A 27,043-nucleotide genomic window follows, 5' to 3' on the forward strand; every position below is an offset into this window, starting at 1 on the left:
GATCGATCTGAAATTTTGCACAGTTGATATGGAACCAAAATTAAACTCAAAAAGTATACAGGAGTTGGGGTTTTCTCATTTTTTATATTTTCCCATATAAACCGTGTACCAGGCTAATAAGGTATACTCAGTGAAATTGTCAAGATGTGGTTTTTCTCCGTTCCTGAGTTATAACCAATTTTTTAGAAATTATCCGGATGTGCTATATGAGTCGTTTTCTTTGAAAAATCATAACTTAAGGCGTAACTGGAAGCATTTCCTCACTTTTTGGTTTTTGATTTTTTATTAAATAACGAAGCAATATTTTCAAAATCGGTTTTCGTGCACATGTAGAGTATGGATCAAGGTATCTTCTGAATTTTTTTGTAGTGGAAAATGTTTTTCGTTTTTGCAGAAACCATTTTTGAACAAAATTCCACATAAAAATGGTTTCTGCAAAAATGGAAAACATTTTCCACCTCAAAAAAATTCAGAAGATAGCTTGATCCATACTCTACATGTGTACGAAAACCGATTTTGAAAATATTGCTTCGTTATTTGATAAAAAATCAAAAACCGAAAAAATGAGAAAATCCTTCCAGTTTCGCCTTAAGAACGAAGCATCCTAAACACAATGTTCTTTTTTGCGAAGTCGTGAGCAAATTTTCTCGGCAATGCAAAAAAATACAAATTAATTAAAACTATTTACGAAGTCCGTAAAAATTCTCAAAAAATATTTTTGAAAGGAAATTTCTAAGCTATATTATGGGGAGGGGGAGGGAGAGGAGCATGAAAATGACAACACACGAAGGGAACAAGTTTCCACAGGGATCCGATCTTCTCGCAGTCTCTCTTAAGGAGGTTGTCCCTAGCATGACAAATTTAGACAAATTAGACAAAGTGGTCGACAAAGACAAAAATTTTCAAAAAAAAAACATTACCGACAAAATATAAAAAATCATTTTGTCGACGAAAAGGTTAAGAGTTATACTTTTAAGGAAAAATACTTTAAAAGGGCCTAAGTGTATTTCGGTGCAATAAATACGTAATATATATTAGTTTTCTTATATTTTTGGGGACTAGTTTTCATGGTCCAAGAGAGGTACCTGTTTTTTTTAAATATTTTATCCTATACTAGACACTTTCGTGAATTGTTTTACTTTTTTTATAAATCTATGGATACAAAAACCACGAGGGATTACTAAAGTATGCAATACAATACATACCTTTCAGAGGATTTACAATATGAGAGAATATCAGAGTAGCTAATTATATATATGGTGCGAAATGAAATACCTGTTTAAAATACATACTGTCATAAAAATCTTTCTCCTATCGTTTTAACAAGCATGCAATATCCAGTTCATTAACCCAACTAATATTTGTTTAAAAAAAATCTCTCCTTCCCTTCTTTTTTCTACATCCGGCCGGCCCAACTGAACCAATCTCCCACGTCAAATACTAACCAACCGTCCGAAACCCAACAACCCCCGAAAAAAATGCGTGTAAACATCACCATCACCACCTGCATGTCCGCCTTCACGCGCCCCTATCGCATCCGCATAGTTCACAGCGTCCCCGGAATACGAATCGGTAAATATATCTTTTAGCGTTTTTTTTATTTTTTCTTCGCTCAAAGCACATCGGTCGGTCGGTCGGTCGGTGACCTTCCGGGAACCATTAGGGTTGAAGGAAAGGGATAAACTGACGAACCGAAAGCTTTTCATCTTTTGGCTTCCTACGTGCACCATCAGCGAACGCCCCATCCTCGATGATGATGAACCCCCACACACCAATTTGTTTGTTACATCTGCAGGCGCTTACTTTTAGATTTTTATATTTTTAAGAATTTGTTTAACCTTTCATTTCCTATCTACCTACTAATGCCGCACATCTCAGAGGTTCAATGGATTAATGTTTCTTTTTTTGCTCAGAGCTCACCATTGCCTTTAGACTTTTCGGGCTAATATGTACCATTGTTGCATGTCATTCCATTCCATTCATGGTCAACAGAAATTCTGATTTTGAAATGTCTATACAATTTTTGTAATTTTATATTCATAGCGATTCTCCTAACACGAACGAGGATAAACCAACAACCAAAATTTGATTTGATTAAAAATCGACATTTTTGCAACGAGGAGTTCATCCACATTCATCCAAGTCTGCCAGCCTACAAAATTCAGATTTTAAATAAATGATAATTTTAGAAAAATTTCTGGATGAAATCTAAGAAAATTTCTTCCGAGATACCAACAGAAGTTTTCCAAAAAATTCTGACCAAAATATCTCTTGACAGTGGTATTAAAACATATTGAGAAAATTGTCTTTTTTGTATGTTTATGGGCTAATTAAATCTAGCATTCTGCATCAGTTTCAAATTGACATATTTTAATGTTTGTCTTTGAAAGAAAATATAAAAAAAAAAAACAAAACTGGACTTAACGGAAATGCCTACTGTATTCAATATATAGACAACCCTCCAGCCCATATTCAAAATTTTTCCATTAAATGCGCCGCTTTCACCGAACCCATAAAGTTTCAATTTTTCTCTCGGTCAACAATTTACATAATCCCCAGCCCCCTTGGCGACCAAACTTGCCCAACTTTAATTGATCTCGACGGCACTGAAACGCACGACCTGGAGACAGACAAGCCGAGGCCTCCGACGACCAGTAACAAAAACTTATCCCCCCCACGTGGATGATTGCGTGGAGGAGATTTCCAGCCGAAGGCATGTGAAAATTATGGTGTCGAAACTTTTCCACACTGTTGAAGGCTGCCGCGCCATTATTGTCGTTGCTTCAAACCACAACATCCTGCCATTGCCCCCGAAATGTTGACGGTTTGAAAAAGTCATTCGCTTCAGTTTCAAGGCGGACAATTGCTTGTCCCCTGAAAAATCTGACAACTGGTCAAAAGTTTTTCTTGATGATTCTATTGCAAGAAGCGCCACGAATTTGGCACAGTGGGAATAGGATGTGGTCAAAAATCTACCACTCAGTTTCATAGATAAAAATAAAAAGAATTGAAAAGTTTCATTTTTTTTAATTTCTAAATTTTCCAAATTTTCTAAATTTTCCAAATTTTCTAAATTTTCTAAATTTTCTAAATTTTTTAAATTTTCTAAATTTTCTAAATTCAGGCCAAACATTTCAATAGGTCCTATCTGCATTTGAGAGGCTCTCTTTGTTCACTTTCTCTTTCAACTATTGCAATATAATGATACACTTTTCTACTACTTTTGCAGTACAAATCAAAAGACGATTGTTTTGACCATCGTTCTATGCAAGGAGACAATCATTATTTAAATAAACAGCTGAGATATTATCGAAAGAGAGGAAAACCAAAGAGAGCCTCTCTTCTGCAGATTGGACCTTTAGACATGTTTGGCCTGAATTTTCTAAATTTTCAAAAAAAAAAAAAATTCAAAATTTCAAAATTTTCTAAATTTTTTAAATTTTCTAAATTTTTAAAATTTTCTAAATTTTTAAAATTTTCTAAATTTTTAAAATTTTCTAAATTTTTAAAATTTTCTAAATTTTTAAAATTTTCTAAATTTTCTAAATTTTCTAAATTTTCTAAATTTTCTAAATTTTCTAAATTTTCTAAATTTTCTAAATTTTCTAAATTTTCTAAATTTTCTAAATTTTCTAAATTTTCTAAATTTTCTAAATTTTCTAAATTTTCTAAATTTTCTAAATTTTCTAAATTTTCTAAATTTTCTAAATTTTCTAAATTTTCTAAATTTTCTAAATTTTCTAAATTTTCTAAATTTTCTAAATTTTCTAAATTTTCTAAATTTTCTAAATTTTCTAAATTTTCTAAATTTTCTAAATTTTCTAAATTTTCTAAATTTTCTAAATTTTCTAAATTTTCTAAATTTTCTAAATTTTCTAAATTTTCTAAATTTTCTAAATTTTCTAAATTTTCTAAATTTTCTAAATTTTCTAAATTTTCTAAATTTTCTAAATTTTCTAAATTTTCTAAATTTTCTAAATTTTCTAAATTTTCTAAATTTTCTAAATTTTCTAAATTTTCTAAATTTTCTAAATTTTCTAAATTTTCTAAATTTTCAAAATTTTCAAAATTTTCAAAATTTTCAAAATTTTCAAAATTTTCAAAATTTTCAAAATTTTCAAAATTTTCAAAATTTTCAAAATTTTCAAAATTTTCAAAATTTTCAAAATTTTCTAAATTTTCAAAATTTTCTAATTTTTCAAAATTTTCTAAATTTTCTAAATTTTCTAAATTTTCTAAATTTTCTAAATTTTCTAAATTTTCTAAATTTTCTAAATTTTCTAAATTTTCTAAATTTTCTAAATTTTCTAAATTTTCTAAATTTTCTAAATTTTCTAAATTTTCTAAATTTTCTAAATTTTCTAAATTTTCTAAATTTTCTAAATTTTCTAAATTTTCTAAATTTTCTAAATTTTCTAAATTTTCTAAATTTTCTAAATTTTCTAAATTTTCTAAATTTTCTAAATTTTCTAAATTTTCTAAATTTTCTAAATTTTCTAAATTTTCTAAATTTTCTAAATTTTCTAAATTTTCTAAATTTTCGAAATTTTCGAAATTTTCTAAATTTTCTAAATTTTCTAAATTTTCTAAATTTTCTAAATTTTCTAAATTTTCTAAATTTTCTAAATTTTCTAAATTTTCTAAATTTTCTAAATTTTCTAAATTTTCTAAATTTTCTAAATTTTCTAAATTTTCTAAATTTTCTAAATTTTCTAAATTTTCTAAATTTTCTAAATTTTCTAAATTTTCTAAATTTTCTAAATTTTCTAAATTTTCTAAATTTTCTAAATTTTCTAAATTTTCTAAATTTTCTAAATTTTCTAAATTTTCTAAATTTTCTAAATTTTCTAAATTTTCTAAATTTTCTAAATTTTCTAAATTTTCTAAATTTTCTAAATTTTCTAAATTTTCTAAATTTTCTAAATTTTCTAAATTTTCTAAATTTTCTAAATTTTCTAAATTTTCTAAATTTTCTAAATTTTCTAAATTTTCTAAATTTTCTAAATTTTCTAAATTTTCTAAATTTTCTAAATTTTCTAAATTTTCTGAATTTTCTAAATTTTCTAAATTTAAAAAAAAATCCACAAGTCTTCGTGATATGACAGCATTATTCCACTGTATTCCATTGTGCCTCGAGCAGCAGCCACAGCAAGACAGTCCAGCTCGACGTATCCTAATTTATGATAATAAACGATAATTTTATAGCCGACATAATTTTCATCGTCCTGTTAAAATGACGACTGCTGCGACGACGAACTCAGGAAAGCGAACTCCGCAACTTTTCCTATTTCAGTCAGTCGTTCATTGGACTTCGTATGTACGATGCCGACGACGACAGCCAGAGGGAAAAAACCCCGTACCAGAAAGAATAACCACAAATCGCTTTCGCGCGTCCGAATAATGGCTTTTTTTTCGGGAGGGGCCAGATGAGCAAAAATTGTTTTTCCCGCCGTTCGTGGTGTGTGTGCACTTTGAACTTCAACTTTGCCCCATGTTCCAGAGAGAGAGAAAAAAAAAACAGAGTGGCGACTACGGTGGTAAAAGTTTAAAGCGGCTGGTTTTGACCCGACCAAGCGCGAATCGACTGACCATGCAACTGACTGCTGAGCTTTCATTGGGGTTTGGCTTTTCCGGAAGTCGAATGGTAGGAATATGTGGGGGGGAACCAGGAAAGTGCACTTTCATCCGTTTTTTGACACTTTCTTTGCTTTCCAAAAGTGTATTTAATGGTTTGATAGTTTTTTTAACTTCGCCATTTTAAAAGATAATTCACAGTACATAGAGATGTGATGACTAAATAGAGCTGATAAAAATTTTAGAAAATAGTGTATGAAAGATAGAAATAGAATATGAATAACTGTAAACAACTTGAAACAGAAAATAGAAGGGAGAAAATAGAAGATAGAAAAGGTAAAAGATAGAAGATGTAAAATAGAAAATAGAAGATAGAAGATAGAAGATAGAAGATAGAAGATAGAAGATAGAAGATAGAAGATAGAAGATAGAAGAAAGAAGATAGAAGACTAGAAGACTAGAAGACTAGAAGACTAGAAGACTAGAAGACTAGAAGACTAGAAGACTAGAAGACTAGAAGACTAGAAGACTAGAAGACTAGAAGACTAGAAGACTAGAAGATAGAAAAAAGAAGACAATATAGAAAACAGAAGTTAATAAAATATAAAAATAAAAGAAATAAGACAGAATATCGAAGAAACAATATCCAAGCTGTTCATGGCATTATCTCAAACACGAGTCATTACGAGCACAGTAATTGAAAAGCACTCGCTTTCACCTCATTATCCATCTAAATTAAAACCGATCAATAACGATTATGATGTCGCAATTGCAGTAAGACCATTTCTTGAGTATTCAAAGAGGCTAGCAAATATCCTCCATAATCACTGCCATCATCTTCACCATCATCAGCGGAATAGCACCGTCGTAGAAGTAGCAAAAATCATTCTTTCAACAATTGCTGGCCCTTCCCATCGTCATCTAAATGTCTCTTTTAAAATTCTGCCACCATCATTAGAATCACGATTAAAATAATTGAATTTCAGCAATTACAATTCCAGATAACGACCCACCACCTACCTCAGAGCTTTCACCTTCGCTTAGAGCTTACTGCACCCTCACTTTCAGTTTTTTTTTCTGTCCTTCATTTTTACGGCACTGATCCCAATCGACTTTTGTAGGAAAAATCTTAAGAGCAACTTCTGCAGAAGGCTTAACCTTTTTTCTTATCTCTGGCATTCTTGTCTTTTTCTCTTTTTCTCCTGTTTTCACCCATCTGCCTGTCTCTCTTTCTGGCACGACTTGCCCACGGTTCGAAAATGTTTGATGAACCGGTACCCACAAAAAAAAACAACCCGAACACTCCAACTCTTCGCCTGGGTTCGGAACGTGGGGTGTGGATCCGATGATAAAAAATGAGCAGTGGTATCCCCGAATGGTAAAGAAAATGGAAGACTTTTAAATTTATTACACATTTTGTGTGTTGGTTGGTTGGCCCTTGTCACACGGAAGACCCCCGCCCAAAATAAATGTAGCACACGCACCCTCATCGCATTTCGTACGCGAAAAACGCAAAGCACGCGAATTTTGGTCATTTGTCATGGAAGTGGATTGAAATAGGTTGTTTGAAACCATGAAACATGGGAAGTTTTAAATCTTCCTAGATCATTCCCGTCAGATTATATTCCCATTGTTTTTTATAGTTTTCCAAATTCGATTGCTCTTTATGGTTATTGATGATTTCACATATTTTTCGTAGTGTCTTCTCATACAAATCAAACAAGTACATTAAACATCCCAAGAAATGAACTTTTAAAGTTCACTAGTTTGATGCCTAAACTGTGCCGTGATTTCAAAAAATGAACTCGTTATTTGATTTTACAAGGCGACATGTTCGGATCATTACATTTCATCTTGCAAAACGTAAGGAAGCGAATTTCACGAATGAACAGTTGATTCATTCTCGTTCATGTCCTCTTCCCTTCCACATAAATTTGAACAGTTTTCGGAAATATGATTTGGTTTAAAAATTTCAATCCATATTTTATTTATTTTTTTTTTTGTTTTTTTTTTTAATTAACAAACTTGTTGCTCCATATCGACATTTTTGTTTATCTTAAGTGCATCGACAACAACAATGCGTACTGGCTATTCTTAGAAGTGAACATATTCATCAGATCGTTCATTTCTAGGATGCTCACAATTTAAAATACGTAGAAATTTCATATTTTTACATTTTTATATTTTTTTTTATTTTTTTCATGAAAATCTGCTAGGAATGATCGATTATCATGCGTAAACACTACAAATGACCAAAATGCCTTAAAATTTTGTAGCGTTATGAATGACAACCATTTTTCAAATAAGAAACAAATAGTGCACACTTTTTTAGATTTGAAGTTTTCTTTTTTTTCGTTCCCTTATTTAACGACATTCTACGCTTTAAGACAAATGCTTCCCAGTTTTCCCATCAGTTGATTTTGTTTGTCCATCCACTGAGTGCGCATTTATAAACCATTCTAGTTTACGATAATTTGATTATGCTCCCTCCCCGCCAGAGCTCCCCCCCGTAAAGCGTTGTTGTGTATACCTTCCCGGCTTTGTTAAAGAAACAGTTGCAGTAAACGAAAACCTTCCCGAAACCCCCAATCGAAAGAAAAAAAAAACCAGACCGAAACAAATCTGATCGCAATCTCATTTTGTATTCCACCTCCACCACCACAGCTGCGGATGGGAGCACTTAACGAACCGTACTCGGGCGATATCCAGGGCATCCGCGGAGCAGACTATGCCTGCTACCGGCAGGCACGGCGCGCAGGGCTCCTGGGAACGTTCCGGGCGTTCCTTTCGTCGAGGTAAGTTTTTTTTTCGTTAGTTGATCGAAAAAGTTTTTGATATTTGTTTTATGAAGCATGAAATAATGCACGGGACGATGTCGCCGCCGTTGCTATATACGCGTTGGAATGAGGAAATTTTAAAATAATTTTATAAATTAGGGCCATTTGGGCAGCAGGTCTAAGTAAATAAGCTGTTCCAAAAAGAAACAAAAAATATGGACACAACTGCGTAACGAGAGTTCAACAATCTACTCTACAAACAGCTACTTTTATCACAAATGTTGTTGTTTTTCGGAAAATCAACTGAAATGGTATACATCCCGGGTAGAGGAAAAGAGCTCATTGATACCATATTTTGATATGGAGATCAAATAGGGATATTGGTTTGGTTGATATAAGAGATGAAAGATCTCAAAATAATATCAAAAATTTACTCCTGGAACATCATCTTCATATCATATTTAGATTTTATAAGATCTAACCAATAGTAGCGAGCTATTCGATTGATCTTAGAATATCAAAATATGATATTGTCCAAATGTTCCAGGAACATATTTTAGATATTATTTCCAGATCTTTTATCTCTTATATCAATCAAACCAATATCACGTTTTGATCGTCAGTATTTCACCTGTACCCGGGGGATGCCTTCTACGTACATGTACATTTGTCTAAAGCATGAAATTCATGGAAGAATTACGAAAAAACAAGTAGTTTTGGTGGGATTTGAACTCACGACTCCCTAATTCACTGGACAGAACACGTTAACCAACTTCGCCACAGAGCTGGTAACGATTCTGCGGAGTAGACAATCAACCTAAATGCACCTCATCCCACGCTCTTCTATAAAACTCTCCATTGGAGAGTACTACACATTTCTTAATTGTTACATTGAGTTTGCTGTAACAAAATAACCTCCGTCACTTTCAACACAATTCTCCGTCGGATTGTAAAATTACAGGCTGTCTGCAGTACAGAGCTTGCTTACAACCTTGCGTGCAAAAAAATATTTAATCTAAAATCGAATGAAATGAAACGGAAATGTATATGTTCTAAAGACTGCACTCGAAAAAAGAGACACACAAAATAATGTCCTACTTTTTGATTGCGTTCACATAAATGACGGATTTTTTTTTGTCCAGGAATAGTATGTTATGTGTGGCTAATACCATAAAATTTCGGTAAGTGTTGACGCAGATATCATTGAAACAAGAGAATTACCACTTGAGAACCTTAGGCAAACAGACACTTTAAAAAATATCACTTGTTTACCTAAAACTGTGAAGCCAAGAATACTGAACCGATTTCAATGAAAATTTGTCTGCACGTAAAGTATTGGTGTAGAAGTATTGTGTCAAAATTTCATTCTGTCGGAAATGCTTCCAAGGGTTCTTTATATAACTCCTTGGTAAATTCTTTCAGGAATTCCTCAGGAAATTTCTAAAAGAATTCTTTTTAGAAATTGCTTTTGTAGTTCCGTTAGCTATACATATCTTCTGGGATTCCGACAGAGATTTCTGCAGAAATTGTTTGAAATATTCCTCCAAAGATTTTTCAGAAGTAATCCTAGTAGTTGCTATAAAATTACTGGATGAATTATTGAAAGAACTCATTGAGACATTCCCTGGAGGACTTCTTGAAAACGACTGGTGTTACCTGAAAGAAATTTCTTAAGCAACTTCTGACGTTATCTCTGTGGGAATTCCATGATGAATACCTGGAAGAAAACCTGAAGAGATTTCTTAAGTTACCTCTTCAATGTGTATAAAAAACATCACATCACAGCTTCTGGAGGAACTCTATGAGTAATTCAAAGAAAAAAAATCCTGCAGAAATTCGAAGAGGAATTTCTGAAATTTTTTCCTTAAAAATCTCTGCAGAAATTACAGACAAAAGTACTGGTGAAATTCTCAAAGAAGTCCCTCAATAAATATTGGAAGGATTCCTGGAGTGTTTTCTGAAGGAATACTTTGAAGACCTCCTGGAGATGCCTAGAGATTATTTTACAACTTCTGAAGGGATTAGAACATTAAAGTCCTCGAAATACAGAATAAATTTCTGAAGGAAAGTCTGCAGGTTGCAGGGGCGTTTTAGGGGATTCCAGGGGATTTCAGGAGGATTCCAGAGAGTCCCAGTGGTGCTTTAGGAGATCTCAAGCGTTTCAGGGAGTCTCAAAGTCGTTTCAGGGAGTTTTAGGTGGTTTCAGTGGTTTCCAGGAGATTCTAGGTGGGGGTCCGAGGGACGCCTAATGGGGATGTCTAGGGAATTCCAAGGGGACTCAGAGGCGTTTCCTCGGGTCCTAGGCGTTTTCAGGAGGGTTCGAGGGGATCTCAAGGGTGCTTTAGGGGGCTTAAGGACGCTCTAGGGAGTCCCAGGGGTGTTTTAGTATATCTCAGAGGCATTCCCAGGGGTCCAAGGAGAATTTTGAGGGTACCTGCAGATCTTAGGAGCGTTTCAAGAGGACTCAGGAGATAATTAGATATCCTATTGGGTATCAGTGGGTACCTAGGTGTTCCAGGGTGCCTCTGAGGCGCTTAATGGGAACTGGGGCGTTTCAGAGAGTATTAGGGGCGCTTCTGGGGGTCCTAGGGTCGTTCCAGAGGATCGTAGAGGCGTTTTAGGGGGTCCCAAGGGGGTTCTATGGGTCACAGATCCATTTTAGGAAGGTTTCAGGAGGTCTTTGGAGCGCTTTAGGGGGTCTCAAAAGCGTTCCAGGGAGTCCTAGGAGCTTTCAATGGGGTTCCAAGGGGTCTTAGGAGCGCGTTATAGCGTTTCCTAGGGTCTCCTAGGGCTCCAGGGTGTTCCATCGGATCTCAGGGAAGTTTCATGGGGGTCTCAGGGGTCTTGGGGGATTTCATGAGGTTCCAGGAGGCTCAGGGGTGCTTTAGGGAGTATCAAATACGTTTCAAGGGATTCCAGGGGGCTCCAGGAAGTCCCAGGGAATCACAGGGACGTTTCAATGACAGGGGTCTCAGGGGTGTTCCATGGGGTCTCAGGGGTATTTCAGGGATCCCGGGGGGTTCCGGGGGTTCCGGGGCCGATTGGATAGATTTCCAAGGCGTTTGGAGAGATCTAATGGGTGGTCCAGGAGATCTCATTTGGTGTTTTTTTTTTCAAGTCTTATTGGCATTTCAAGGGATCCTATGGAGCTTTAGGGAGTACCTGGAGGTCTCAGGAGCGTTTCAAAGCACCTCAGGGGGGACCTGGGGGTCTCACCGGTGTTGCATGGAGTCTCACGAGGTATCAGTGGGGTTTCTGGGAGTCTCTGGGGTACGTCATACTGTTTAGCCTCACTTGAAATCCCCGTAATCCCTTTGAACTATCCCTCAAAAGCCTTCTGAGACCCTCGGAAACCCTCTGAAATGACTTGGATCATTGACGTAAATAGGGGGTGGCCAGGAGGGGCCTGTCTCCCTCCAGAATAATCAATTTCGAAAAAAAAACCCACAATTCAGGTGAAAAGTATCTTTTTAATATAAAAAATCTTTATCGGCATGGCTTTGGCCTCCCCTAAAGCTATGACCTAGTTACGCATATGCTTGGAATATCCCTGAAATCTCATTAAACGACCTCAAAAGGCCCATTTGGAAAACTCCTTGACCTCCCTTGAAACACCCCTGAAATGTCTTAAAACACCCCTGATACCTCCATGGTTTCATTGAAGCGTTCTTGAAATATCCACGAAATTCATTTCTAGCGTAACATGTGATAAGGGCCTAAGTTCAAAATGTAAACATTGAGAAATCTACCCTATTTAGAAATCAAACACTCTATTAGTATCACTTATGCAACAAATGACGCGCATGACTGCTCCCTACATGCTGCCTAGCGTAAAAATAGCATATTACATTGAAATTAGAACAACAAAAATTGAGTTTTCGAACAGCAATGGACATTAGCCCTTTTGATATTCATCGACTTGGGCCCCAATACTTTGGCCCTTTGAAACAATTCTTGCAATTTCTTATTTGAATCAGTTGAATCTTTGAAGAAATCGCAAGAGAATTTATTGGATGAACTAATAAAGAAATCTTTGGAAAAACTTCTGAAGAAAGTTTGGGAGGAATTTCTAAAGGCATCTTTGAAGGAATTCTTATAGAATTATGAATAAATCCTTGGTAGAATTCCTAAAGCAATCCCTAGAAAAAGCCCAAAAGTGCACTTCTATTAAGCTCTTGGAGAAATTATTGAATAAATTAAGCAAAGAATGCTTTATCCAATTGATGAAACCTTCGCAGAGATTCCTAATAAGATCTTTGAAGAAATTCTGAAAAATTTGTTTGAAGAAAAAAATAAGAAATCCTTGGAAAAAACCCGTAGGAATTTTTGAAGCGATTCCTGAAGAATGCTCGATGGGTACCCTATATGAAATCTTAAACTTGCATTAACCACTCAAAAGATGCTTCTAGGCATTTTGAAAGAATTCTTGAAGAAAGTGGCAAAACAGTCTTAGGAGGAATCCTTGAAGAAACTTCTGAAGAAATCATATGATTTTATCTTATCAAATCAGATATCTATTCCCTTATTATGTAAGCATATACGCTCCTATTTTCATCCTACTGAAAACAAAGGAATGAAGCGATTTTTTTATATTTTTGTTGATGATGATGATGATGAGCACGAATGATAACAAAAATTACGTATTCAATCGGCGCGGTAATCGCCTTGTTTTCGAATAGGATGAATTTGGGTTTGTAGGATTACTAAGACACGTTGACCCTACCAGGAATCCTCGAAGATTTTTTGGACGAATTTTCGGAGGAACATCTGGAGGAATCAATAATAAATTTTGGAAAAATACTTGACTGAGATGCTTGACGGTAAATTTGAATGATTTTTTTTTGGAATGAGAATAAGAGTTTTTCGAGAGAATTTCTAAGGAGTCTTACAAAAGTCACAATGGAAATTTTTAGAAGAGTTCTTAGAGGAATGCTAGCAAAAATTCCCGAAGGAATCATTGGGGAAGCTCGTAGAGTAGATGAATTCTGAAGAATTCGTTGGACGAAATTCAGAAGGATTTTTGGAAAGAATTCCAACAGAAGTTCCTCAGAATTTTCTTAGAGGAACTTCTGTAGGGATCCTTGGTAGATTTTAAAAAAAAATATTATCCAATGGAATCTTTTGGAATTTCTAGGAGGATTTCTATGAATCTCTTAATAAAACTTTAGAGAAACTCCTTGAAGAGTCCTTGCAGATTTTTTTTTTCGAAAAAAAGCGTTGCAGTAATTCTTGAAGGAATCCTTGGAGGAATTTCTAAAAGAATCATTGGAAGAAATTCTTAAGAAATCTTCAAAGGAACGCCAAGATAAGTAATGAATACTTGAGGAAATGCCAAGATAAATTCTTGGATAAATCAATGGAGAAATGATTTACTTCCGTGGAAAAAATCATTTAGGGGATATTTGGAGGATCTCCTGATAGAAACTCTGTAGGAATGTTTGAAGAAATTCTAAAAGGACTTTGTAGCCTTTGTAAGAATGTTTTGAAGTACTCTTCTGAAGTACTTTTGAAAACATCCTCGGAGACAACACTGTAAGAATATATGAAAGAGTGTTTAGAGAAATATTGAATGACACCCTTTCATTAATCACTTGAAAGATTCTTGAAAACAAATTATTATTCAAGAAAGTTTTTTTTTTCAAATAAAATGGTAGATCAATCTTTGAAAGAATTCATAATTATTGATTACTTGATGCAATTCATAAATAAATTGTTAAAAAAATCGTCATAATTCTTAGATAAAAAAATGCTCATTGATGGAACTCCGGGATGTATCGTTGCAGAAATCCCCGAAGAAATTCTTAAAGGAATACTGAAAAAAAAATTTAACCTTCAGTCAGTCAGTTGGCCACCACTGCCAGCATCACGCTAATGCTGAGAAGTCAAGATTTGTTTCAACGCTTTGTACAAAATACAACGGCGTGATTATTTGAGAGTTAGAAGAATAGATTTAACATTGTAAAATTTGTATATCTGTAATTTTCATGGGGCCCACAAATTTGGATCCGCACCTGGCCCCCAAATTCCTAGCTACGCCACTGCCCTGAAACCCCTTGGAACGCCTTTGAATGGCTCCAGAAACCAACTGAAAGTAAGAGTTTTTGGAGTGGAACCCAAAAGAAGAATCTTAAGGCGAAACTGGAAGCATTTCCTCACTTTTTGGTTTTTGATTTTTTTTATTAAATAACGAAGCAATATTTTCAAAATGCTTCCAGTTTCGCCTTAAGAACCTTAAAACACAGCACCCCCCCCCCTAAGACCCTTACGTAATTAATGGACAGCCCTAAAGAATGTGTTAGGCGTTGCTCTTATTATAAATTTACCTATTTCTTTTTCATATACAGATACAGAGACGAACCAGCCAAGGGCTGAAAGTCTCTTTAATAAAGATATTAATTAATTAATTACCTATTTCTTATTATAAATTTACCATTTATGGAATGGAGGTATGGACTTATTCATAGATGACTCGAATTCACTCGGTTCGAGAATTTTTACCCTACACTGAAATAATTTTTGTTGTGGAAATTACCGATTCCATAGTAAAATTAATAATAACCCTATTTATTCTCAACCAACAACATTTTCCAGTTAAGGCGAAACTGGAAGCATTTCCTCACTTTTTGGTTTTTAATTTTTTTTTAAATAAAGAAGCAATATTTTCAAAATCGGTTTCCGTGCACATGTAGAGTATGGATGAAGGTATCTTCTGAATTTTGAAAATGTTTTCGTTTTTACAGAAACCATTTTTTAAGAAAATATTACAAAAAAATGGTTTCTGCAAAAATGGAAAACATTTTCTACCTCAAAAGAAATTAGAAAAACATATCAATAAATTGGGGAGGGGTGTTATTTTTGTAACTCAAGTGAAAAATTCTTGAAAGTGCCTTTTTTTTAGAGAATCATCCATATCTTTTGAACGGAATGACTTAGCAACATTCTCAGCGCACGAAAATGTGCGTTTTTGAAAGCTTATCTAAAGCTTTGTTTCAAATTTCTCGTCAAGGTCGCCTAAGAACCACTTTAAGAGCTTCCAAAAACGCGCATTGTCGTGCGCTGAGAATGTTGCTAAGTCATTCCGTTCAAAAGATATTGATGATTTTCTAGAAAAAATGGCACTTTTCAAGTATTTTTCACTAGAGTTACAAAAATAACACCCCTCTTTTTTATATATGTTTTATAACAACGTTTCTTCTTTTGAATGCGGGCAAAAGATATTTTTTAAGTTTGCCCCAACCCGTCATAACACCTTTTAAAACTCTGATTTTTTAAGTAAAACGTCTGTAACTATTGAACCAAAAGAGATAACGACCATCTCAGGGCACGAAACGACGCGTCTTTAAATGCTCTACAAATGTTTCTTGGGCGACTTTGATGAAGAATCGAAACTGAAAAAGTTAACGCCAGAAAACCGGTTTTTCTTGAACCACCCTAAGCTTATTCAGAAAAATACCTCTAGATCGGTCAAATTTAAAGCTACATAAAAAGTGTCTTCAACAAACTTGCTCAAAATTGATAGATCTACAACTTTCCCGAAGAATGTATATAGTTATTCTTGCAAATAAAAAAGTTTGGTTCCCAATTGCTTTGAAAATATGGACCACCCTAATTTTCATGCACATTGGAAAGAGGGCCTTATTATTAGGGACAACTTTGTAGAAGACCATATTAATCTAGAAAATCATTTGAAGGCGCTGAATGAATCTTTCCTCGTGAATCTGTTTCGTGAACCATTGTGCAGTAGGGTACACTCTCAAATAAATACTACTCAGAAGCATGTGAGCAAATTCCGCTTTAAAAATGTATCATCTTTTTCTGGCATAATGTTGCATTCAAAGTAAAGCATTTACTTTGCAAATAGTTTATATACTGACTGATATTTATAATTATTTAATGAGAAAGCAAAGCAAAATAATATATTTTAATATTGCTGGGTAGCACCTGGTGGAAGTATACCCCGCTGTAGCCACTCACCGCTGAACCATCGTTTCTCACACTCAATCATAATATATTTTTATGCAATTCAGTAACATAATTTACATTTTATTTAACTCATTTTGGTATCATAATGGCCAATTTTTCCGTACTGGCTCATTATGCAACTGAAATGAGTTGCATAATGAAAAATAGTTGCATAATGTTCATAATGCAACTCATTTGAGTTGCATTATGAACAGTATGCAACTCAAATGGGTTGCATTATGAAAAAAATCATTGCATAAAATTTTGTATGAAACTCGTTGCAAAACTCGATTTTTTCAGCACTCTTCGTATTTCGTATTCAACTTTTTGCAACTCGTTACATAAATAACTATTTATTGTTCCTGCTCTCCCTTGCTTCCCAAGCATGTTATGTTAGCCATGGGACCCTGATAAAAATTTCCAATAAAATCACCATAAACAACCATTAAATAATGATGAATTTGACTATTCAACAACAAATTCTATTATGTACGTATTTTCCTGATGAAAATGCTGTATTGGATTGTAGTTCCACGTGCACAATAAAATCAATGGCCATAGAGATTTCACTAATAAAAATACCATAAATTGAATGGTAGTTGACTTGAATTTGCTCCAGAAAATTTGGATTTTTTTTTCTATTATAAAAGTGACATTCACAATTCATGCTATGGTGGAAAACCATAGGGTCTATCGTTTTAAAGAATTGAATTAATGTTAAATACCATTCATTTAGGCGTGTTATAACAATACATTCTGTTGAGGCATAACGCTACCGCTTTGGATTGAAATGCGCCGTTCAAAGAGAAATAAATTTTGCTTGGTTCGGAAAAAACTCTTCACTTTTCAAGCACTGGACTCAGGGCATGATTTTTTACTAAAAACGATCATCAGCTCATCGAGTTCATAAATGCTGTTAAACTAGTTTAGAAGTGCATGCATTCCGTCTAATTTTCAAATCTAGTTTTAAAGGCTGTTTTGTATGAAACAAACTAATATTATAATAAATGAGATAAAATTGATAAAAATTAGTTCGATCTTAAGTAGGTAATAAACTTCAGCGGATAGACTCACAAACTTGATTGGAAGAATCAACATTTGGAAAAAAATATGAGTTTATCGAAACCGTATCGAAAATACTAAATTACTGCAAATGAAACTCTGTTCAAGATTTTGCTCCACTGTCGGCTTGCCGGCACCATTTCACAAAAACCTCAGCTTAAAATGAAAACCACCGCCTAATTAAATTTACGACAGTTTGGGCGGTTTCTTAAAATAGAGCAGCATTCTTTCACAGCTGGCTGCCGCAACATGTAACACGCGACACACTTTTACGAGAGCTTGTAACCTGATGGCGATGCGTGGCAGTTTCCCAAAAACGACAATGACGACGACCAAGCACCACAGGGCCTTAACGCCCGATGAATCCTATGAACAACAAAGATCCTCAGAATGTAGCTTCATCGAAATAAACCGTAATGTGGGATTTCCGGAGATTTTGTCATTTGTTTGCATTTTCCACATTCATTTCCTATTTTATTTTTATTTTTTTTTCAATTATTGTAATTTTGCAAATTTTTACATTTCATAAACTTTGTAAATTTTAAATGTTTTGAAGTTTGTCAAATGTCTGAATTTAATGGACTGTTTGTCATTTATATCTTTTGTATTTTGTATTTTTCTTTTTCCTAAAATTTATCTGTCATATTTCAAAGCATCTATGTTCTTTCAGTCGTGCTCCCCTACCACACTGAGCTGTAAAGAAATGTAAATGAGTGCGAAAATGCTGTAATTGAATTCGCTAATGGAAGGGAAGCAGAACAAGCACCTTCCTTCACAGTGTGCATCACCTGTTATTTGAAGCACATTCAAAGCAGCTGAAGTGCACTTTCTACCAGTAGGAGCTTTTTGGGTAACCGACATGAAAATCTCACAAGAATGAACTAGCTTTAGAGCATTTCCAGCACAACGCACGAACGGCATAGATGCGACCCGTCTTAATTCAAATGAAATTTTGCTCATGTACAGGGGATGGCTAAAATGTTTGGGATAGGCAAAACTCCAACAAAAAAAAATCAACATGTTGTAACTTTTCAACGAGTGCATCAAAAAATCTCAAATTTTGACTGTTTGTCAACCTATTATATGGGCATCATTGGTACAAATTTGGGCTTGATTGATTAGTTTTTCGCGAAGTAAGAACCGTTCGGGTAAAACACTATTTTTTTAGACAACTCAGTTTTGAACTGTCATATCTCGGAAACCAGTGAACCGAATTGAATGACTTTTTAAACGTTTATCAACCATATATTGATACTTAATACGACGTTATAAAATGTAATATTTTCTCACGGCGAATTAAGTTATACCGGGTTGAAATTTTTACCCATATAGAGGAAATTAAGTCAAATTTACAATACCACACAAAAATTAATAAATGTGTTCTTTCTTCAATCTAAATAGGCTTCAATATATATGATTAGAGATAACTTGAGAACAGAAGTAGAAAATCTTTGGCCATCACCACTAAAATTTATTGACATTGATGTAAAAAAAATACATTTTTTCGAGAAAAATCCAAAAAGTGTCAATCCATGATAACTTTTTTCAACGTTAAAAAGTACTTATGTTTTAATAGATTTTGAAGCGAATACATATTGTTAGTGTACGATCAAAATTTCATTCAATTCGGTTCACAGGTTTCCACGATATGACAGCTGAAAAATGAGTTGTCTAAAAAATAGTGTTTTACCCTAACCTTTGAAAAGGGCTTATAAAAATAACAGTTGTTCTTTTGCAAAAAAAAATCACTCAAAAACGGTTTGTTGGATTGAAATGATGTCTTCGGTGATGTTTGAGGTTATTTGAAAGGCTTTTAAGAAAAAAAATACACTGAGAGTGATTTTCATCGCAGTTCTATGTTAGATGCCATATAATTGAAATTTTACAAAAATCTTACCCTTCGATTTTTTTATTATTTATCTGTAGAAAGTAGATATGTATTGCTATCAGGGTATTGTTTTTCCTAAAAGTCCTTCAAATATTCTCAAACATCGTTTTCGAGTTATTATTCTTTGAAAAAAAAAGGTTTTTTTTTCATTTTTTTTTTCGTTTTTTGGATTGGAAATGCTCTTTAGATAATTGAGAACTGAACATTAGCTCTTACTTGCAAAAACGGTCCTCTAAAAAAGCAGCCAAGGAAATTAGTCGGCACGAGTCCGTTATCGAACATTTCTACTCTCTTTCGTGCAATCGTCTGCACGACGATGATGAAATTTTAATAACCGTCAAATGCTCGTATGTGTTCTCCTTGAGTGAGCATAAGCGAGCATGCATAGAAAATATCGTGTCTGTATCTCGTTGTTGGATTGCATAATAGATACAGAATCAGAAGGATAAAGCCAGTCGTCGTCGTTGTCGAGCCACCACGATTCACGGGATAGGTAGCTTTTCTGTTGATGTGGCCTAGATTTCTTTTGCGGAAAACATGTTGGAAAAACCTGAAAACAGAGAAAAAGTAGCAATAGTAAAAATTGAAGTCATTCGGAAGGAGCGTGCTGAATCGTGTAACGTATATCTGTGTCTACGACGACGCGAATGAAAAGAACTCGAACGCTCGAACTTTGCCTACTCGACCATGGTGGTGATGCTACCTACCTACTGATGATGATACTCACTAGTGGCAATGATGCTGAAATTTCAATGAATAATAAAACTGCACAAATGCATCACTAAAATATTTAAATCAATTGATATGGGTATATGGTAGAAGTGCAGCGGGAACGAGAGGACTATTTCCGAAGAAATAACCTGATGCAAGTGGATATGGAGTTCTGTAGAACCTGATTTGTACTATCAGAAATCTGAATTTTTCATGGACAGCATCTTAGGCTGTTGTGAAAACGTAGTATGTCTTTGTTCTGCTTCCTTGAATGGGGCCGTGATAATTTCCTTATTAATTATTAGACTTTTAGTTGTGTGTATTCAAATGAGAATGTTAAATAACCTAAGAGCTTTTTTTCAGAAAAAAAATATAGAAAATATAAAACATCTTTAAGAATAGCTCATGCCTACTCATACAACTCTTTTTCAAGTTTATCTCTTGTACAAAAACCAATGTATTTAGAATTCTCAGAAGTTGAAATAAGTTTACAAAAATAATTAAAATGACTAAAAACTAGGAATTTTCGAAAAGGTACACTTAATGTTTATAATTTCTGAAATCCTATCTGAAATTTTGGCTTATCTGAACAGAACCAGTCAGACTTTCTGAATTTATAGAAAATCTATTCCAACAAACACTATCATCTCAGGTCATTTACCGAATCTAACGTTTCTTTTCCCCCATCCCATCCACAGAATAACCAATCTGGACACCATCGTGCGGATAGCGGACCGAGAGCTTCCCGTAGTGAACACCCGAGGCGATGTGCTATTCAACTCGTGGAATAGCATTTTCAACGGCCAGGGTGGCTACTTCCCGCAGACCCCGCGGATATACAGCTTCAGTGGGAAGAATGTCCTCACCGACATCAGCTGGTAAGTGTGTCAATCTGTTCTATCCATCCCTATGTCCCTCCCTATATGTAGGAGCTAGAACCGAAATGGATGTCGCTTTTGGGCGACATACGTCGCGTGTAGATGTTACAAATGGCTGAACGTGACCGAACCCCGTCAGTGTTCAAGTCCACCCTTCACGGAAAAAAATCCATTCCCCTAATCATGAATAAAAAATCATGTTCTTATGATGTCTGCCAACTCATAATATCATAATTAAAATTCATAATATCATAAATGAGTTGGCCAGAAATATGAATAGAAACAAGCATTTTCATAAATTATATTCATGGTCGCTTCCTAGCGTTACATTTATCTGCCATATGCAATTATATAAATCACGCGGTCGTCCAGCACAGACATGTGGAAAAAGTTGAACCTGCTATTTTTGCATAGTTTTTATTTGGTTAGAGTAATAAATGTGCATATATGAGGAAATGGAGCATCGAAACAGTGTGCCCGTAAGATTCGGCAGGTTGTTGGGAGTTGATTGACTAAAAAGTAAACGCGCAAAAAGTAAACAGTGCCTAGTTCGCGTTTTCGTTGTGCCATCCGTCGTAGCTCCGAGTTTATGTACGGAGGGTGAAGCAAAGTGAGAATCGCGCGTTAATTTTCGGTAATTCTCTCTATTTTTTTGGTTTATCCATCGTTTGACGAGTTCGGAGACTCAGCAAGTGATGTGAACTAGTGAACAATTGATGTGGTTTGGAGGGCATCCTTAGCCTGTTGGATGTAGGTGCCAAAGACAAAAATAATAAACCAGCTAAATATGATTATCCGGTGAGTTCGATCATTGTTGTTCTCTTTTATATTTGAACATTACATATCTTCACTAACAAGAGGCCAACTAAAAAGTGCTGCTTGCTCATAGAAAAAAGGATGATGGATAGGTCCCAAAATCATAGAAAAGGGGTCTGATATCACGTATTTTATTTTCTTATGATTTTAGCTTGCATCGTTTTATTAATCTAATTAAAAGCATTTGGGACCGACGACGACGGAATCATAAAAGTAATTCTTAATTCCATGAATTCTATGCATGGTTCCATCTCCCTCAACCATGATTTTATGAATTTGACTGAGAAGCATATAGGTCCGACGACGACGGAATCATAAAAGTAATTCTTAATTCCATGAATTCCATGCATGGTTCCATCTCCCTCAACCATGATTTTATGAATTTGACTGAGAATCATATAGGTCCGACGACGACGGAATCATAAAAGTAATTCTTAATTCCATGAATTCTATGCATGGTTCCATTTTCCTCAACCATGATTTTATGAATTTGACTGAGAAGCATATAGGTCCGACGACGACGGAATCATAAAAGTATTTTTTGATTCCATGAATTCTATGCATGGTTCTACCTCACCAAACCATAATTTTATGAATCTGGTGGTAAAGCATAAGGATCTGCATCCAGGTTTGTGAAAATTATTCTTGGCTTCATGAATGCTACTCATGATCCCAGCGTATTTAATCATAGCTTCATAATTATATTTTCCATTTTTGGTCGTCGAAAGCTAAAACAATAACGGGTGCATAGCGTTATGGTGAAATCAATCATAAGATCATAAAATTTAATCATGGTGTATATTTATAACATAAAATCATAAAAATATCGGGAAACTATGAGTCATATTCATGGTCTTGGGAATGGATTTTTTTCCGTGTTATGACCCTGCGGATCTTCTTGATTAACTTCCCATAATAATGGGCCACATTTGCTGTCAAACGACGGGCCATAAATTGCAAACAATGTGAGCTCGTCATCATGATGAGAATGGAGCGATGAGAAGATGCCAAAAAAGGCCACAACCACAAAGCCGTAAGGTCAACAATCAATCAGCTTTGTTCTCTTCGGGAAGGGTTCGTTGAAATATTACGTAACGCTAAGGTAAGAGGGAGGGGGTCTAGCGCTGTGTTACGCTTCATACAAAATTTCAAAACTTTTCATACCAAATTTGTTACGTGGGGTAGTGAGGGGGTTACAAATTGATAAATTTAGCATTACGTAATATTTGAATGAACCCTGGCCTGAAAGGCTCGAGCTACGTTGAAGATGTTACAATTGCATTATTCAAATCGAAATTTTGAGAAAAATAAAATAAACGATACAAATTTTCATATTAAGCCTGTATCTGCAATAACTAAGAAATTTCTCAAAGAATACCAAGGAATATCCCTGAAGGTATTCACGGAGGAACCCCTCGCAACATCTAGAGGTATTCTTGAATGAATTCCAAAAGAAACCCCTGACGGATTGTCCAGAATAATTTCTGAAGAAATTTCAAAAAAAAAATTAAGGAGACATTCCTTGAGAAATTTCTGAAGAAATTCCTGGAGAAATTCCTGGAAAACTTCATGAAAAACTTCCTAAATGAATCAATGAATAAACTTCTGGAGAAATCCCTTGCAGAATTCTTGGAAGAATCTTCAAGAAATTACAGGAGAAATCGCTCAACAAACTTCAGGAGATATCCCTTTAAAAACTCCAGTAGGAATCCCTGCAGGTATTCCTGGAGGAATCCCTCAACAAATTTCTGGAGGAATCCCTGATGGCTTCCTGAAGGAATTCCTGGACTTTCCTGAAGCAATTCTCGGAAAAAATCCTGAAAGAGTTCCTGGAGGAATCCCTAAAGGTGTTTTTGGAAAAATCTCTCTAGCAATTACAGCAGAAATATCTCCAACAAGAGAAATCTCTCAAATAATTCCAGAAAAAAGTATATGAAATTCCTGAAGGAATCCCTAAAAAATAATCTGAAGGAATCCCTAAAAAATAATCTGGAGCAATCCCTGAAGTACTTTCTGATGAATCTTTGAAGAAACTCCTGGAGAAATCTCAGAAGGAATATCTAGAGAAATCTCTCTAGAAATTCTAGAGAAAAAATCCTCAAAGAGCTGCATGAGGAATATCTGCAGGAAGCCCTTGAAAAATCCCTCCAGGAATTCATGGAAGAATTTCAGAAGAAGTCTCCAAAGGAGCTCCAGCATAAATGCATGAAGGATTTCCAGGAGATATCCCTGAAGGAGGTCCTGGAGTAATCCTTTAAGAAATTTGAGAAGAAATCGCTGAGGAAGTTCCTGAAGAAATCTCTCCAACTCCAGGAGAAATACTACATAGAGTTTCAGGAAAAATCCCTAAAGAAAGTCCTCGTAAAATTCCAGAAAGAATTCCTGCTGCACGAGAAATTTTTTCATGCTTTCTTCCAGGACTTCAGGAATTCCTCTAAGATTATTTCAGGGAGTTAACCAAAAATTTCTTCAAAAGTACTTCCAGGAATTCCTTCAGCGATTTCTCCAAGAATGTCTTGAGCGATTCCTCTGAAAGTAAATTTCATCAGGGATTCCCCCAGCTGTTCCTTCAGGGGTCCAGAAAATTTGTATAGGAATTCCTTTATAAAATATTCTGGAATTCTTTGAGGATTTTTTTAAGTTCCTTGAGAAATTTTTCCTAGAATTCCTTAAGGCATTTCTCTAGGAATTTCTTAGGGGTTTTTCCAGGAAGCCCTTCTGGGATTCTTCCAGGGATTTCGTAAAGGATTTCTCATTGGATTCTTTGGCGGATTTCTTCAGGAATTCGTTGAGAGATTTCTCCAGGAATTCTTCAGAGATTCTTACTGAAATTCCTTCATGAATTTCTGCTAGAATTCTTTGTGGGATTTTCTCCCAGAATGCATTGAGAAATTTATTTATGAACTACTTTATAGATTCCTCCAGAAACTACTTCAGTGATTTATCCAGGTATTCTTTAGGGATTCCTCTAAGAATTTCTTCTTGAATTCCTGGAAATCTTTGAGAAATTTATCTTGTTAGTGCTGGAGAGATTTCTAAGAACTCCTTCAGGAATTTCTTCTTCAATTCCTTCAAGAATTTCTCCAGTAACTCCGTCATGGATTTCTGAAGCATCTCCTTTGCCAGGATTTACGCAGGAATTCCTCTTGGAATTTTAAGAGGTATTCCATCTGAAGTTCATTGAGAGTTTTTTTTTTTCAGGAACACCTTCAGTGATTTCTCCAGGAGTTTTTTCAAGGATTCATCCGAAGCCACACCGTGAACACTCCTTTTTCACAAACCCATCTTTCTTTCGGCTTAGATGCCAATCCACAACACATCCACGTTTGTCGCCTACCCAGTAAACACAAATTCTTATATGATGTTGAACAGGGTGGTATAGTGGAGGCCATATGCGTTGCGTACGCATATCGCCTCCCCTTTAGCATCCTATTCAACATCATATGCGACCGTGTGTAGAATGGGTAGTTAGTGGGCACAAACGCGAGTGTGTTGTGGATTGGCATCTGAGCCGAAAGAGAGATAGGTTTGTGAAAAAGGAGTGTTCACGGTGTGGCTTCGGAGTCGGTTTGGCTTTCTATTCCTCAGAATCATTACCTGTTCTGTGGCTTACTCCTTCTTTTTTTCTTCTCCCCTGTTGGGGAAATTAAGCCACTGGCTTACTTGGTTAAAGCGCTGATCTAGCGAATACGAAGTCGTGCGTTCGAATCCCACCAGAACGTGATTTTTTACAAATTTCGTCTGTTGGGGAAATTAAGCCACTGGCTTACTTGGTTAAAGCGCTGATCTAGCGAATACGAAGTCGTGCGTTCGAATCCCACCAGAACGTGATTTTTTTACAATTGATTTTTTCGTCTCTCAATTTGACAATTAGCAACATTTCGTGTCTACTAATTAATTACAAGTTTTCCCAGTACGAAAATTTTATCTAATATAACTACTCATTTGTGACATTTGTGTGGTAAAGTTTTGAAATTTCTTGTCTGGGAGCTAAGATATTACGCTTTTGATGAATGGTCATTTCTCAAATATTTGCGAAGCTTCACATATCGGCCTTTGTTACTCTCGTAATTTTCCGTAATGATGAGGATGGTGAAACTTTGTTTTGACAGATTTTGTGGAAAAATGCTGAACAATAGCGAATTCATTTCCACAAAAGTGGGTGTAGAGTCTATATAAATGCAGAATTTTCTAAACCTATACCCTTCAAGAATGCCTAAAACTCCATAGAAAAATACAAAAACACTGAAAATTTCTGAAGCTGAAAAAATATAACGAAAAAAATGATTTTTTTTTTCAAAAATTATCCTGATCTACAAAAATGCTGTCCATATGCATGTTTGGAATTGAGTGCCTAACATCGATTTTTTTAACAGCTTACACCGTACTTATTATTATGAAAATATATTGAAGACATTTTCAAATCCTGAAAAGATTTTTGAAGTCATTTGAGAGTTTAAAAATACCCTTGTGGTTTGACAAACAAATAGCTCAATTCTTGGTACAAATCCTAGTAAAATGCGTAAAAATAACTTAAAAACTTTCTTATATTCGGTGCGGAGGGGTTTTTTGAGAAGTTCCTAGTTCTTGTTTTAGAATTATGATGCTATTCAAGTGAGTGAGTTTTGGTTTGATATTGGAACGAATTTTACCAAAATTGACCCAGAAATTTTTAACAAACATCTTCATTCGATTCTTCTTGTCATCATTCCTCAGTAACATGGTCCGACAAAAAAAATATCAACTTTTGTCCTGCCCAGCTCTAAATTTCACCTTTTCGATTGCTCCCGACTAGAGAAGCTAATAAATCTGAAGTTTTGACCCTCTTTCTTCTGGGATTTTATTTGAAATATTGGAAATTTCGATAAAAAAAATTCAATTTCGGCTGAATGCACGATATCAAAGAGGGAAAGGTGTACACCACGGAGCCACAGACAAACAGAAGTAACACGTGGTACAATTTTCGTGAAAATCCATCGCCCACGTCACACTACCAACACCTGGTGAAAATGTTTCACGAAACACTGTGTTGTGCAATATCGTCAACAGAAGGCGCTAGTGTGAAACGTCAAACACAAAGAAAAACGATACGCGCGCCTCTGATCGTGAAAGCCATAACCATGAAGATTTAAAATCATCGTTAAATGCGTGGTCGATGGAAATTTCACAACTTTTACGTCTGTTTGTCTGTGACGGAGCCTTAGGGGTTATACCACCGACGAAATTATACAGCTACCATAGGAAGTTTTGCACTATAATAACGTGCTCCTTTTTAACTATTGGTGAAAATGACCAATTCTCCTAAAACTGAAATAGAAAATATACTTTTTTTTTTCAAGATACTGGTAGAGATTGTTTTTCTCAAAAACTTTGTC

At 35.0% G+C, this 27,043-nt stretch overlaps 1 protein-coding gene across 13 annotated transcripts in view; it reads left to right on the top strand.

Moving 5' to 3' along the window:
• Positions 1-27,043, top strand: part of LOC109424340 (collagen alpha-1(XVIII) chain) — a 1,002,865-nt gene that overhangs the window by 968,167 nt on the left and 7,655 nt on the right. For 9 of the 13 annotated variants that reach the window (XM_062854154.1, XM_062854161.1, XM_062854156.1 and 6 more), the window contains 4 exons: positions 1,546-1,572; positions 6,938-6,952; positions 8,239-8,369; positions 20,673-20,852. In XM_062854154.1, coding sequence (XP_062710138.1) covers positions 1,546-1,572; positions 6,938-6,952; positions 8,239-8,369; positions 20,673-20,852 — 353 coding nt within the window. The remainder of the gene's footprint in view (positions 1-1,545; positions 1,573-6,937; positions 6,953-8,238; positions 8,370-20,672; positions 20,853-27,043) is intronic. The other 4 variants (XM_062854160.1, XM_062854164.1, XM_062854155.1 and 1 more) reach the window with 3 other exon arrangements.

Source organism: Aedes albopictus, chromosome 2 (assembly GCF_035046485.1).
Source record: "Aedes albopictus strain Foshan chromosome 2, AalbF5, whole genome shotgun sequence".
NCBI lineage: Eukaryota > Metazoa > Arthropoda > Insecta > Diptera > Culicidae > Aedes > Aedes albopictus.